This window comes from Pteronotus mesoamericanus, unplaced genomic scaffold (genome assembly GCF_021234165.1).
Source record: "Pteronotus mesoamericanus isolate MK-2021 breed Mesoamerican mustached bat unplaced genomic scaffold, CSHL_Meso_final contig_101, whole genome shotgun sequence".
Taxonomy (NCBI): domain Eukaryota; kingdom Metazoa; phylum Chordata; class Mammalia; order Chiroptera; family Mormoopidae; genus Pteronotus; species Pteronotus mesoamericanus.
Window position 1 is genome coordinate 14,915,978 of NW_026555001.1, and position 15,609 is coordinate 14,931,586.

A 15,609-nucleotide genomic window follows, 5' to 3' on the forward strand; every position below is an offset into this window, starting at 1 on the left:
CTTAGAATAGAAAAAGGACATCCGCAAAACTTCTGAAATTCAAACTAAATATGGAGTTCAGTTAATGATATATCACTATTATTTCCTTGGTTGTGACACTCGTGCCACAGTAATGTGCTTACAGAACCAGGGGTGGGGCACATGGAAACTCTTTTGTCATAATCCTTGTAACTTTTCTAAATCTAAAGCTACTCTAAAATAAGTGTACTTAGTATTTTAAAAACACAAGTTTGAGGAAAGATGATGACATGCTTACCTCCACAATTGTACTTTTACTTACAGGGTGCTGGCGACAGCTTCGTGGGAGCTCTGGCCTTCTACCTGGCATACCACCCCAGTCTGCCCATGGAAGAAATGCTCAAGAGATCCAACTGCATCGCAGCAGTCAGCGTCCAGGCTACAGGAACACAGTCATCCTACCCATACAAAAAAGACCTGCCACTCAATTTGTTTTGATTGCTATGAAATCCAAAATAAACATACCTGCAAATAAAACGTACTTGGGGGTGACCACTCTTAACTAGCAGCTTACTATAAAAGGTCCTCTTCTCCCTACTTTGCAAATACTATGTTCATTTACTAAGTCATCCTCAAGCTTACATTTTATTTACCATGATTAATTTCTTTGCTTTTCATGCAAGAACCAACCAGAAGGAAGGATTCCATGACCTGGACCTGGACCACCACTCAAGAACCGGCAAACTCCACTGCCGACAGATCATGAGCCCTGTAGCACCCCACACAGCAGGGGTTGTGGACAAGCGTCCGTGGAGTCAGAGCAGAGACTGTCACACAAGGGAATCCATTCGGCTGGCCTGCCCAAGCAGTTCCTAAGAGGGGCAGCCGAAACTCAGCTTTGGCTTTCGTGTTGTCAAAGCCTCTGGTTTTGCAAGAGAAGCCGGAAGTTTTGGATATTTATTGAAATCTGTCAATGGCTAAGTGTCAGCAACTCATTTGTTAAAAATGTAAAAACTGCCTGGGGACCACATTCAGCCTATGTGCTGAATAGACAAGTCATTGGTTAAGCCAGATTTCAAGTTTTGTTTTTTATTTTTTAAATTTTATTTATTCATTTCGGAGAGGAAGAGAGAGGGAGAAGAGAAACATCAACTTGTTCCATGTATTTATGCATTTACTGCTTGTTTCTTGCGTGCGTCCTGACCAGGGATCGAACCCACACACTTGTTGTATTGATGCTCTAACCAACTACGCTACCTGGCCAGGACTAAGAGTTTTTTTTGTTGTTTAGTTTTGTTTTTAAGGCAATTCATGAATGGCACACACCCTTTAGATGTATTTAGCTAACAGGATCAGATGAAAGGTTTTTCTTGTAACCCAACACCATTATGTATAGTTTCAATCTAAAAATAGCCAAGGTCTCACCTATTATTGCTTTGAACCAGAGCTTTAACAAAAGATGCCATAAAATAGCTGACTGACTAAAACGCCACAAGCCTCTAAGACTCAACAGCTGTCTACATCTAATTCCATTTCCAGAGAGCGGCTCTTGCATTTCCTCAGGAGTCACAGATGGGGCCATGGGGAGGGAACACCTGTTATTCTGAAACAGTATTGGTTTCTCAATGCCGGTGGTCATGCTGCGCACTCTCCTCCTCCCTCAAATGCTTTAAATAGAGTACGATGTGAACCAGTAGAGCTCAGAAAATAAGCTGATCCTTCTTACCATCAGCCAGGAATTTGACAAGGAGAAAATTGGGCAATTTTGAAAATCTGTAGGAAACAACAGCTTGAGGGAGACAGTATACAGACCAGGGTAGGGCAGGAGTCTTTAATAACCCTTAGAGATTACAGTGGAATTTCCAAGCTGGCCAGCTGTGCAGTAACATCAAGCCCCAAAGCCCTCCTCTTACAGCTTTGTGGAAGTAACAGTGCAGTGCCTCTCACTAAAAAGATAAGTCTAGGAGATAAAGGGGTCAAAAGTTGTTCTAGAAGATCTATCTAGATACAGCTTTCGTAGCCTGAGTGTGACAGCAAGGACCAATGCCATTTTCCCTGATTTTATAAGCACAAATCACAAAGAGAAGTTCTCGTGGTTTCTTTGGTACTAGGAGGCTGAGGTTGGCTCCCTTCTTACCATTCCCATTCACCTTTGCCATCTCTGTTATTACATGGGATTTTTTTTTTTTTTTTAGAACACTCTGGAAAGAGGTTCTGCCTTTTCTGTGAAGTACAAGAAGGAACAGCCTGGAAACTCTTGCACAAGTCCCATTGTGAAAATTTTTCTTTCATTACATGAAACAATGGTATTTTTTAGTAATGTAGTTGTGTTTTTAATTTTAAATAGTGGGGAAAACATCACTAAGAGACAATAGCACGGGCTATTTTAATATTTTTTATTAAGGGCTATAAAAATATCCAGAAAGATAAATAAATGTGATACAGTGATCTATGTCCTAATATGAAGAACTCTCTCTCACTGCATTGTTCTCCTTCACAATGGCGTTCAAATCACAGGAGGCAGTGGTTCCGTGTCATTTCCTCTTCTTTCATTACAGGCCGCAAAATTTCGGAATCAGGATCCCACCCTCAGTCTTCTCATTTATAAATCAAATTCATTTTCATTCCATTGTTTAGAGGGAGCGTATTTTTTTCTGTTCCACAAAGAGGACTTTTGTTTTCACTACAGGAGGAGAAAAAAGGATTATGGCAGAAAACTAGGAAGTATAATCACCATTTTCTAATAAAAATACCTATTAGACCATGAGCCCTCTCCTCTCTCTTACTTTATTTTCCTCCGACAGGAGAATGGAGTTGACTTGCCAAATCAGTTCCTCAATACCAGAGGCCAAAGACTAGAGACAATGGTCCAGGCCAAGCAGTCGTATCCTTGGTACCCCGCAAAGCCATATTTCAACCAATGTGAAGTATTCGAATTAAAGAATAAAATTACAGGCAAAAGATGGCAAACACTCAATGTCTGCACCCAGTTAACATCCACTCTCATGGGAGGTAAGCAAGGACAGACTGGAGCCGGACTCCAGAAACAGCCGTAAGAACTGAGCAGACTACGGAAGAAAAGGCAGCCTGGCTGAAAGAGTAACATACACGCTGAGTCTTGTGCTTTCCAGAGATGGTTTCATACACCCAAATATGGATTTTCTAGTTTGGTAAGAGAATTAATATAATTGCCACAATCTCATTATTAGAAATAGAAGAGAGTTCAAGTTCAGTTCTCTGAAACAAAACCAAAACAAAAGAGCTAACTGCCCAGATGAAAGATTGGAGACTAGATGCTGGGCAATAAGGTTTCCCTAGTTTTTATAAAATGCCCTACAGTACTCCATAAACCTCATACACACACACACACACTCTCTCTCTCTCTCCTTATTCTTCTTTGCCAAAAAAAAACAACAACAAATGGTGCATCTCTCTCTCGCTCTCTCCCCCCCACCCCCGCTTATTCTTCTTTGCCAAAAAAAACAAGCCGTGCACCCAGGAAGATCCAGGAACTCAGACAACTATGATATGAAAACTAGCCTGTCCCTACCATACAAAGAGATCTTGGCTTTGTTTTTTTCTTCTCTTATAATCAACGTGGTCACTCTGTATTGGAGATTCCAAAACTGTCTATAATTAAGGATTATCTAGGGAGCCTATTGAAAGAAATTCCTGCTTCCTGCCTCTACCCCTATCCTAACTCCGGTTCAGCAGATCTAGAGTGAGACTGGAAGTCTATATTTTTAAAATCCTCATGATTCTAATGGGCAGCTGGATTTAGGAACCATAAACCAGTCAATAGAATTTTATATATAATATTAATAATAAAATATATATATTACATAGGGATATTTAATATACTTCAAATCATCTAGTATTAAATATAAGTAGGACTGACGCTCCTTCAAAGGCCAAAGAGGACTACAAAGCATTATAAAATTATAACAAAAAACCCCAGTTTCCTACCGGACAATATTATTCATTGAAAGAAATATTTCCCGATGTTTTTCTACATAAAGCTAAAAAGGTAGATCAAAGAAGGAACCTGTCTTATTGATAACCAATCAGGAGATTATGTTACTGTGGACAAGAGGAAATGATGAAGATTAGTAATGCAAGGCATTATTTATGAAAATTTTAAATTCATTCATTGCATTCATTCTCTTAATTCAAAGAATAAATACTAAATAAGGCCACAGAGTTAGGCAGCACGGAGTTTACAGAAGTGGAAGGAGAGTCCTGGGGCGTCGGGTATATATGGATGGCGGCGAGGGGGCAGGAGTGGCGTGGGGCTTCACGGCCTTAAATGCTAGGCTGACCACAGGAAAAGGTCCTGATTAAGAAGAAAGAAAAATTAGGTTAATTCAGCTCCAAGCAACAGAAATAAGAGGCCTGGAGTCAGAAGGGTTGGGTTCAAACCTTGGCTCCACCATTGCTCTGAGTCCCTGGGCCAATGTCTCCAAATACTCCCCCTTCGGCTTCTTTCCCTGTGAGCGGGGAACGCCCACTGCCTCTCACGGCCGCTGCCAGATACACAGTGAACACTTACTACCTGCTGGCTGCGCTGAAATGACACACCACTATCCACACTCATAAACATAAATTAATTTTGTCAAAGCATTTGCTGCCTAATACATAAAAGAATGAATCTGTCAAGTTCTCTTCCTTACATCTAACCTAAATCTATTCTGCTTCCATTAAAGTCTATATTGTCTTGCTTAGTCATCCAAGGTATTAAAACTGACACGTTTCCATTTTCTTTATGATAAACCTTCATATATTTAGCAAAGTTTAATAAGCTTATGCCTCAGCCTTTAATCCTTCTCAGAAGTTCGCATCTAGTTTGAGGAAAACGAGTAGGAAAGGACAGAGGCTGCTTCTAGCCACACAGTGAACTATGAAATGCATTAAGTAATTGAGAATTTTTGTTTCCTTACCTGACTTCCTTCATAAAGCAGAATAACAAAACACTTCCCTTAAACTGAATGTTTATTCACTGCAGTAAAACACGCTGGGAGAGCTGCCAAGGTATGTGGTGCCCTAAGCGACGGGCAGGCCCCACGGCAAATACCAGCACGCAAGCCCGCAGGGCGTTCGCCGAGTGTTTAGCAGGTGGGCAGAAAGCCAGGCAGTGTGATGCCCCAGAACATTCTCTCCTTCAGAAAAGACAGTCGTGCCGTCAAGGCTCAGACCACTCCTTCACAAAAGTTCTAATTGGCCATTTAAAATTCATATATGACTCTTTTCCCCCACTTTCAACTTATGGTCAGAACTGTTTATGATTGTACCCTTCCCCGATCTCAATACTTAAAATCAATCCAACAAATGTAAGTTCTTAATCGGAGTCCCCTTGATATCCATGGCAGGGGCGGGAACGGGGGGAGCAGGAAACAGGAACACTGGTTCTAGGAACCTCCTCCCCACACAGATACCAAAATCCATGATGCCCAAATCCCTCACATAAATGGGGCAGTATTTGCATATACCTGCACACATCCTCTCTTATTACTTTAAATCATCTCTAGGTTACTTAAAATACCTAATACATATAAATGCTATGCAAATAATTGTTGTATTGTTTAAGAAACAAGAGGGGAAAAAAGTCTGTACGTGTTCAGTACAGACACAACCATCATAGGACTAACTACACAGCACACATCAGGCAAACACGTAACTCCCCACCCACATTTGCAATCCACGGTTGGTTAAATCCACAGATGCAGAACCCATCAATACAGAGAGCCAAGTAAGGATGAAAATTCCAAAACATTTTCATACTTAAAATACTAGAGGTTATTCCGTCAACATTAATGTTGTACAAGTTCCTAAAAACTCTACAGGAGCTAGGGTGCTAGAAAAACAATAGGCATAGATCATTTTATTGCACTGCGCTTTACTGCACTTTGCAGATAAATGCATTTTTTACAAAGTAAAGACAAGACCTTCCACCAGCAAAAAGACTTAACTCACTGAATGCTCAGATGATGGTTAGCTATTTTTAGCAATAAAGTATTTTAAATTAAGGAATGTACTTTTTTTTAGACATTATGCTATTGTATACTTAATAGACTACAGTATAAACATGACTTTCATATTCCCTGGGAAACCAAAAACTTCGTATGACTCACTTCACTGCAATATTGCGGTCGTCTTGAACTGAACCTGGAAGTCTCCAAGGTGTGCCTCTACTTTATTGTAAAGTCCATCACTTTGAGTTTTCACCAACTGATACAAGAAATCAGAGGGAGAAAAACACCACACCAATCCAAAACCATACTACTGGGTCTGAACAGTTGTGTCTGAACGACCCTGAATTCACATGTTGCAATCCTAACCCCGAAAGATGATGGTATAGGAGGCGGTGGCTTCGGGGAGTGCTTCGGCCATGAGCGTGGAGCCTTCCTAAATGGGGTTCGCGCTCTTATAAGAGAAGCCCCACTGGCCATGCCTCCCCTTCCACCCAGTGAGGGCACAGCAGGAAGGCACAGGCCATGAACCGCGAGGGCCCTCGCCAGAAAGCGACCGTGGCTGGCACCTTGATCTTGGGCTTCCCAGGCCCCGGAACTCTGAGAGATAAATTCCTGTGGTTTATAAGCCATCCAGTCTGAATTATTTCATTACGGCAGCCCAAATGGACTAAGACATATAGCTTATCATTCTATCAATTTTCCACCATATAAGGTGTCTTCCTGAAATTCAGATTCCTAATCATTAGGTACAAACCTAGAATTCCCTTTTTATTACCATATAGAATGACCAGAAATTTTAACACCATAAAAACAACAAGGAATATTATGTTAAAGAATGGAACTCACACAGTTTTAAGCTGACAACTACTTCTCAGAGCCTGTTTTAAGTGCCTCCTCACACTGGTAGAGCGCTTATTTTTGAAGGAGCTCTATTTTAATTTTTCTTAGACAAATGATGAATGCAGAAACAATGAGCAGTGATTTTAAGACCTTCCTAACAAACCCTAAATGCATCTAAGAATGTAGCTGTCAGCCAGCGTTCGCACTAATGCCTGACCAGAGGCCCTGCAGCAGTAAGTAGGTTTTAGCCTCCCCTGAAATCTCTCAATCACAGGTCCCTACATAAAGTAGTTCAGGGCCTGGCTTTTGGAGTCAGTCGTGAGTTCAAAACTTTGTTTCGTCATATGTTTTAGCTGTGTGTCCTTGATTAAGACCCTTGGCCATCAGATTCCTCGTCTATAAAATGGGATCTGGATTGCTCAGAGAGAGCAGGTGCTTCTGTTATGATGGAATCATAGCATCTGAAGACATGGCGTTGTGTAGGTAAGCAAAGGATGCAGAACTCTCCATTTTGTCTGGGTTTTTGCAAGTACTACTTTGTTTTCTTTCTTTCAGAGAGACCACTGTCTTTTGTTGCTTACATTGTACTTTTTTTAGTTGTTATTTCAAGGGGGAACGTAAATTCTTTACCAATAACAAAATCTTGACCAGAAGCGAGACCCTTTGAGTTCTTGTTCTTAATGAAAAAGGTGATTTTGAGGTTGAGTACCTTTCATTACATAATGGATTGATTTTGGGAAATAAAGACTCTGGTACGAATTCCAAGTCTGATCACCAACTCAATGTCTTACAACTCAACCCAATTCTGACACTCTCCACCTGGAGACAGTAACTCGAGAATAGCCAGGTGCAAGGGGTGCACGGGCCAGGCGGCGAGGGGCGCAGCGCCTCCCCAGCCTCTCGGGGCATGCCCTTCTCCTGGAACCTGCACGTCACCGACCCAGAAGCTCCAGCACAGCCCTTATTAAGAAGCAGTCATAAAGGCGCTATTTAAAAGGGCAGAAAAGTGAAATGTACGCCCACAAGTTTTCAAATAAGTAATTTGTTTGTTAGTTTACTTTGCATAAATCTGCCCATGAAATCCAAAAATGAGACAGGCTGCCCCCAGCAGCAGTCGGGTGCTGACTCGTCTGTGAGCTGGCAGACTGGCCTGGGGAACACGTGCCCCTTTTCAACAATTCTTCTATATGCTGAGACCATTTAAAGTTACCCCTTATTACGGTATTTTAGCAGATGTATAAAACAGAAAGTGAAATTTCCTACCCTCCTGCACTAAAACATAAAAACCATACTTCTTGAACTCAACTCTGGATCTAATTACTTGCCAGTTAGATGATCCGAGGAGAACATTCCCTCTCCTTCTCAAGACACTCAACTATTTCTGTTTCCAGAACAATACCACCTATACGCTTCACATGGCTGGTTGCTCACCTCAGGCCCCTGGTTAACTACCTTCTACAAGAGAGACTGTAAATCTACCTCCTCCTAACTTTATCCTGTAATTCGGTATCCTGCTTGTTTCTCTCATAGCACTTAGCATAACTTATACTTTTTTTTCTTTCTCTCCCTTCCAAATCAGACTCTAAGTACCATGAGTGCAGCAGCTGAGCCTGACTTGTGTCCTGGTATATCCCAGCACCAGCGACAGTAACTGGCACCATAGTAAACATTCAACACATGCTTGTTGAATGAATGCTAGCATCAAAGGGCTAAAAAAACTGCCAAATGTTCAGCATCAGTCTGGAGAGAGCAACAGGCCTAAAGCATTTGAATTTATTGTGGAGTAGCTTTTCTGCACCTTACCAACTGGATCATAATGGAGTAGAGTCAGTTTCTCCCGTAGTCGGCTTCTCTTAGCGTTGAAGGAGTAACCTGTCCCAGCTTGGCTTACCATTCTCACCAGAATGGTCCTAAGATTTAAAAGTAAGGTGTTAGAAGCTGAAGAAATAGATTAAAAATCAGTCATAAAGGAGGGCACATTTTGAGATCCCTGTACAGCAGTATTAGTTGTGGGATATCACTCGGCCCTAAGAAGGCTCAGTTCTAAGACAGACTACACTTTCTGTAAGTCACAGTTTCAATGGTTTCTATTCCCAAAGTTTGTTCCATTACACAGAATGCCTTGGCAATGACCTAACCAAAGCAACAAGAACGATCAAATCACATTGTAGGAAGAGACTTGGACACCCACCTCTCAGAAGCAGCAGAGGTCGGGAGGAAAAAAAAAAATACAAATGTACTGGTAACCATAGTGGCCAGTCAGGAAATCATAAAGATAACTGTCTCAGAAGAGCCCTATCTACCAGGGATGAGCAGGGAGAGTAAAATCAGGAAGAGACAAAACTAAGGGATTAGAACTTTTATATTGCTATAATGTAAAACCTTGTTCCTCTTCATATATTTAGTTTAAGTTATAGTCCTCAAAAGCATGAAGTTCATTTTTTTGCCTCACTGGACTTTTTAATAACTTGTATTGTTTGTTACTTTTTCAAGTGACTTGTCTCCCCATGTAGACCATGCTGTTTTATTTCTCATCTAATTCCAAAAAGAATATGAAGCATCTAAGACATATCAAATATCTTTGCATCTCCTTCCTTGTTAGTTAAGCACAGTGCCTCATAGATAAGAGGCATACAGTGTTTGTTGATTAAGAGACAATAATTAGCTATTCATTCAAAAAGATATAACAAAAATTTATTAAGTCCTGGCCAGGTGGCTCAATTAGTTGGAGTGTTCCATACACCAAGGAAGGTTGCAGGTTCGACCCCAGGTCAGGTGCATACAGGAGGCAAGTGATTGATGTTTCTCTCTCTCCCTCAAATCAATAGACATGTCCTTGAGTGAGGGTTTTTAAAAAATCTATTAAGTGCTTACTCTGTGGAAAGCACTGTGGGAAATAAAAAACTCTATTAAGGGCGCACTTGTACCCTCAAGAAATTAACAGTATAGTACGCAAGGTGAGAAGGTCTATAAGGCAAAACACATATGACAAATGTCACAATAAGGATACAAAGAACATGAGAGGCAGGGAGTGGCTCTAAAGAAACCAAAGGCATGAGAGATTCCTACAGAGCCTGGAGGTGGGAAATTCTAACATGAATAACTGGACTGTGGGAAAAGCTATATGAATCAATAAAAGATATGAGGGGACACCAATATACATGTTTTTCATTAAATTTAATTTTTTTAAAAACCCTAGTCTTAAGGATTTGTGATGTTTATGATGTTTCTAAGGTTGTGAGCAAAGACTGCTTTAGAATTTTCCTATTTTTAACACACACACACAAATCTTCAGTTACTGTCCATAAAAATTTTAAGGTCACAGTTTGGTATTTAAAGTCTCTCTGGTACATCATGGATTCTTTAATCTTTGCTATTTTAAAATATTTATACCATGAGTGCAAAGGATTGCAAACTCACTGAAATAGGCTCTATGGTTTAATCAAATCACGGCTTGTCCTGCTAGATCCCTGCAGTGGCTCCAGAGAGCCACTGGAGCTTAGGCTGAGAAAACCGAAATACGATGGTGGTCCAAGGGGACCATGGCGACTCTGAATGTTTCTTTAGGAACAGGACAGGAAGAGCTCTTTTAAGTAAATTATTTGATTACTCACTTAAGTAGGTCAGTTGGGCAGGAGTAAAAATATTTTTTGAAAGGGTTCATAAGGCCAACATAGTTCATCAAGCAAGCAGTCCTCAAACCAACTTTTAGAAAATCAAGGCCAAATGCTTAGTTTAATGTAAGGATGTATTATTGGCAGCAGCTGGACTAAGGAATGTAACATAAACAAGTGAAGTTTTTTAAAAAAGAAAAATTTTTACTTACTTTGACTTGCTCTTGGCAACTTTTTGTAGCAAGGAAGTGTTGGAAGAGAAAAGAAAAAATCAGTTTACTATCTTGTACAAAGTTCATATAAATGCCATTAATAACTAAAAATATTTACGTCATAAAGTATGCTATAGGTTGTCACTCAAGTAACTGCTGCTTAGCTATCAGGGATGTCGTTAGGATTTTACAGGACGATAAAAAGATCCAATCGGACCAACACAATTTTGGCTGTAATGCTTTGCACAATCTCTTTTCAGTTGGACTACCTTTAAAATCTCTAGAGCATTATGTGCTCCATTTGTTCTCTAAGGCGCAAGTATTTGCACTAGAACAAGCCTCTTGTTTGCCAAGTTAACCAGGTGAGGGAGGGAAACTAAACCTAAGTGTAAAGTCAGCCTGGTGCAGGGACGGGCGCTGTCCTGGGAGCCAGAGCGCTTCCTTCACTGCCCAGCGGCATGACCTGCTGGGTAAACGCCCGCCCCTCTAGAAGGCAGTGTCCTTATCCTTAGAGTTCCAAAGGAGTGGACTACAAGTTCTGAGGTTGCTTCCAGTCCGGACGCCCAGTGATTCTGACACATCCCTACCGAGGGCAGGTAGAGGGCCACATTCCTCCGACCGGACTCCACAGTCCCCGCGGAACCCAACCAGATACGCAGCCCCCAAGACCCCCGAGACCCACTCGCCCCGCAGTGACGCGCGCCGCGGAGCATGCCGGGCGCTGTAGTCCAGAGGCCTGGGAAGGCCGCCGTCGCAGCTCCCGGCCGGCGCGCGCACTCCGCCCCGCTCCGTCCATGGCCTGTCTGTCACCGCCTCCTGCTCTCGTTGCAGGCCTCGCCGCCGCGTTTTCCATCCCCACTTACAGGAGACAGCAGACAGGAACATGGTGACGGCACCCCTACAGGCGCAGTAAAGTGCTTAAAGTCCCCGTACAAACTGCTTCCGGGGCACAGGCCTGTTCCGGAACAGGAGGTCAGCCAGTGGCCCTCAGCCACGCCCCCTTGGGTATAAAGCTGGAACCCCCGCCCTGCCTCCTGCTTGTGTTCACTTGCCAGGTAGTTTTGTTTTCTCGGGAGGGGACATTACAGTACCTTCCTATTGGTGAGAGACTTTGTTAGCGCTCAGGGTTGGCGCCCCAGGCCCTGAGTCCCACATCTGGATCAGAGTTAGGTGCTTTCCATGCTTGTTTTACTAAGTAATAGCAACCACCTATGTTAAAGCCACAGAAACGGTACTTGTTCCCCACCGCTCCTGGCTGACTCCTCCGTTGTTATTGTTGTTGTTGTTGTTGTTGTTTTTTTTAATGCAGTTCTGAAGCAAAGGGACCCTAATGACTCAGGTAGAAAGGGAAAGTGTGTCCTACAAGAGCGAGAGAAGCTGGCTTATATAGACAGAAGTTCCTGTGCCTGGTCCCTGATTGGTCCATCCTCATGGAAATGAGGCCTCCACATCCTCACAGTTTGATTGGTCTAAAAGTAACTGTCCTGATTGGCCACAATGGAGCCACTCTTATTGGTTAGTGAAGATGCTCAGGGTGGGGGGCAGGGGAGATAAAGCTGCACAGTTGTCGTGGGACCAGGGAAGTCTCAATATTAATGGTTGAACTAGAGTTCCAGGAACTATTCTCTAAGGGCTGGTTCAGAAAGAACACAGTGGAGGCAGTGCAATTCAATGCAGGAAGCTGGTGGTTCAGTGCAGACTTCTCCCCGAAGTGCAGCTGGTATGAGAGGCCCCTGTGTAGAAATATCTTCTAGGATTTCTTTTGTTTTGTTTTGAGCCCAGTTAGCCACCAGGAGACCTTCTGGGTAGGTGTCTTCTTTCTCAGAGTCCACAGTTTCTAGGAGGGCAGGACCCTGTGCACCTTGTCAACTGCTGTATCTAAGCACCTAGAACAGTGCCAAGAATGAATAAGACTGGGAGCTGTCATATAACTGGCTTAACCACACAAAACTAGTAAGTGGCAGAGTCAGAAGTCTAATTCCTAAGACTCATGCCTTTGCCACTAGACTTTGAGAACTACAAGAATTGAAGAATTTCTCATTCTTCATGTCTCTGCAAGGAACATGGGCTTCTTCAACGCCACGGTCTTCTATGGAAGTCCATAGACGTCCCACAGACTATGAGGTGGGTAACCTCATTGCCCAATAAATAATCAAGACTTTTAGGTTTTTTCCTAATCTGTGATGTTATCAATATAGTAAATCTTATAAACACATGAAATAAGATTCACTCTCATGGATTATTCTCACTGAAAGTAACAAAATAAAGAGAAAATTGAGTTCTCCAATACAATTCAACTCAATTTTTAAAATTAGGACTGTTGTTGCGCTTAATACCTTTAATGTTTATTTTACATTCTAGTAAGTTTTGATCATCACCTTCCCATGACCTGACTCCCATAACTGAGCACTTTCTAGGTGCCCAAATCCTTATCTTACCCTGTGCAGTTCATCTGCTGACAAACAAAAACTTCAGGTGTTCAAGAGGGTAAGGCTTCTAATCTAGGAAATTCCTTTAGAGGATTTATAAGAAAACAACACAGGACCGGAAGCCCACGAACATGAATTCTAGTCTTTGTTATGCTCCTTGGAAAGTCATTTCAACTCTAGACTTCAGTTTCATGCTCAATGTAGGCATTGGATCAGTGGTTCTCATCCCTGAGGGTGCATCAGTTGGTTACCCACGGTCCTTTGAAAGACCCAAATGCCGGAGGTGAGGCAGAGAGCCCATAAAGTAAACCCGACACACACAATTTTCTATAAAGAAGCATTTTAAACATATCAACAAGTTGACAGTATAGTACAATAAACAAACCATATACCTAAAGTAACAAATGTTAATATTCTGTATCTCTGTATATTGAATTTAAATTTATACATATAATACATAGTGTTTTTTGCTAAGCTACGTGAAAATAAATTGCCGACATAACAACCTTTCAACCCTAAATATTTAAGTATCTCCCAAAAATAAGATCATTATAACTACAATATGTACTGTTTTTACTCCTTAAAAATTAATAATAGTTTCATAATATCTACACCATATTCAAATTGTCTTTTATAGCTGGTTTTTTCAAAAGCAGTATCCAACCAGGGTTCATACTACCTTTCATTGCTACAAATCTTTAATCTCTTTCAAATCTAAAACAAAACCCCTCATTGTTTTAAATTCTTACTCAAGTATATTTTTCATTACTGATTTTTAGAGAGAGAGGAGGGGAGAGGAGATAGAAAGAGGGAGAGAGAGAAACATCAATGGTAGAAAGAAACATCGATTAGTTGCCTCCAGTACACACCCTAACTGGGGATTGAACCCACAGCTTAGGTATGTGCCCTGACCAGGGATAGAACCCACAACCTTTTGGTGCATGGGACAACACTCCAATCAACTGAGATGCTGAGTCACGGGCCCCCACATATTTTTTTAATGACACTGAATTTTTAAAGAAACGGAGCTAGTTTCTTGTGGAATCTCCCATAGTCTGGATTTGTATGATTGTTTTCTTATGGTGTCATTTTATTTGTTCTATTCTCTGTATTTCCTGTAAATTGGAAGGCAAATCTAAAGTCGTGAGTTGAATCCACTTAAAACATTTTTGAGAAGAGGACGTCCTAGACAATGCTCTCAACTTCATATTGCAACATATCATGAATTCCAGAATGTCAGCTTGTCCCTTAGCTAGTGCTAACTTAGATGATCTCTAGATCTCTCTATTGTAAAAGCAGGGTTTTTTTCTCTTTGCAGAATTCTGTGGGGTAATACTTTGACATACGAAAATGTGCTGTTCCCCAAAAACCTTTCCTCATGGTTTTAGCATCCACTGATGATTTTTTTTGACTCAGTAATTATTATTTGGGGTATGCAATAACTGTTTTCTAAGTTATATTGCTCCTTCTTCATTTATGAGCTAGTGTTCGCGTGATTTCTGTCGATTTAGGCTGAATTACTGGTCCTCCTAAAAAGGCAGAATAAATGTTTTTTTTTCTTTAATCACCAATATTCAAGTAAGAAGAATCACTTTCACAAGAGTCACTTCCAATGGTGACAAAGAGGTTTTACCCCTTTCTTTGGGGTAATTTCTTTTTTTTTTTAGTATCATTATAATGAATTTTTATTCATTGTTTTATAACCAACCACGTTTATTAATATTTTTGATGATCAAATTTTCCCAAATCAACCATTTCTCCAAGCTACTCTTGCCATTGGGAGCCCCCTAACCGATGCGATGTTCTCAAACACATTTCCTTCCTTGTCTTCTGTCACCGGCTGCATCAGGTTACCCTTGTCCTTCCCCTGGCCCAGGCCTGAAATCAACCATTCCTCCACAGTGCTCTGTGTCCCTTTTTTAGGTGATATGTAGAGGTCACAACCTAAGGCATAGCCCCTGGACTAGGTTTTAGTGGATTTCAAGCTTTATTTTAAATCACGGGGTCGTCATTCAAAGGCAATCTGTATCAGGAGCTCACAGTGTAAAATAAAGCCATGTCTTGAGGGCTGTTCTCAGAACCTTGGACTCCGCACATCACAGAAGGCCTGGACCGTGGAATGGCCGCATTCTCTTCCGACCCCATTTCTCTGGAGTCTAGCTTGAGGTCTCAAACCCCACCCACAGGGCTGGGGAGCTTTCCGTTGTACTTCCCACTATGACTGACCGTGCAGAGGCCTGGTCCAGCCGGGAGATAACCCTGTAGGCTCTTAATCAACAACAGCAGGAGCAACCTAGAGCAGAAGGCTACCCAAGACCTGGACTGCCCCAGAGATAGCAAACAGCGTTTCAGAAGTCATTCAGGACCAAGGTTATAGAGTATCCGCATAGACGGAATGTTTGTGCCCTGCCCTGCAAAAAATTCACGTTGAAACCTAATCCCTGGTGATGGTATTCGAAGTGGGGCCTTTGGGAGGCAGTTAGGTCATGAGAGAAGAACCTTCCTGAAGAGGATTAGTGCCGTTATAAAAGAGACTCCAGAGCAGAGCTGGAGACCAGATCGGAGGCCAAACTTGGGATCTGACAAG

The 15,609-nt window shown here is 41.7% G+C and overlaps 1 protein-coding gene across 1 annotated transcript in view; it reads left to right on the forward strand.

Annotated features, from left to right (window-relative positions):
- Window positions 1-495, forward strand: part of RBKS (ribokinase) — an 83,649-nt gene extending 83,154 nt beyond the window's left edge. The window contains exon 8 of the mRNA XM_054568470.1: window positions 283-495. Coding sequence (XP_054424445.1) covers window positions 283-456 — 174 coding nt within the window. The 3' untranslated portion in view covers window positions 457-495. The remainder of the gene's footprint in view (window positions 1-282) is intronic.
- The last annotated feature ends 15,114 nt before the right edge of the window (window positions 496-15,609 follow it).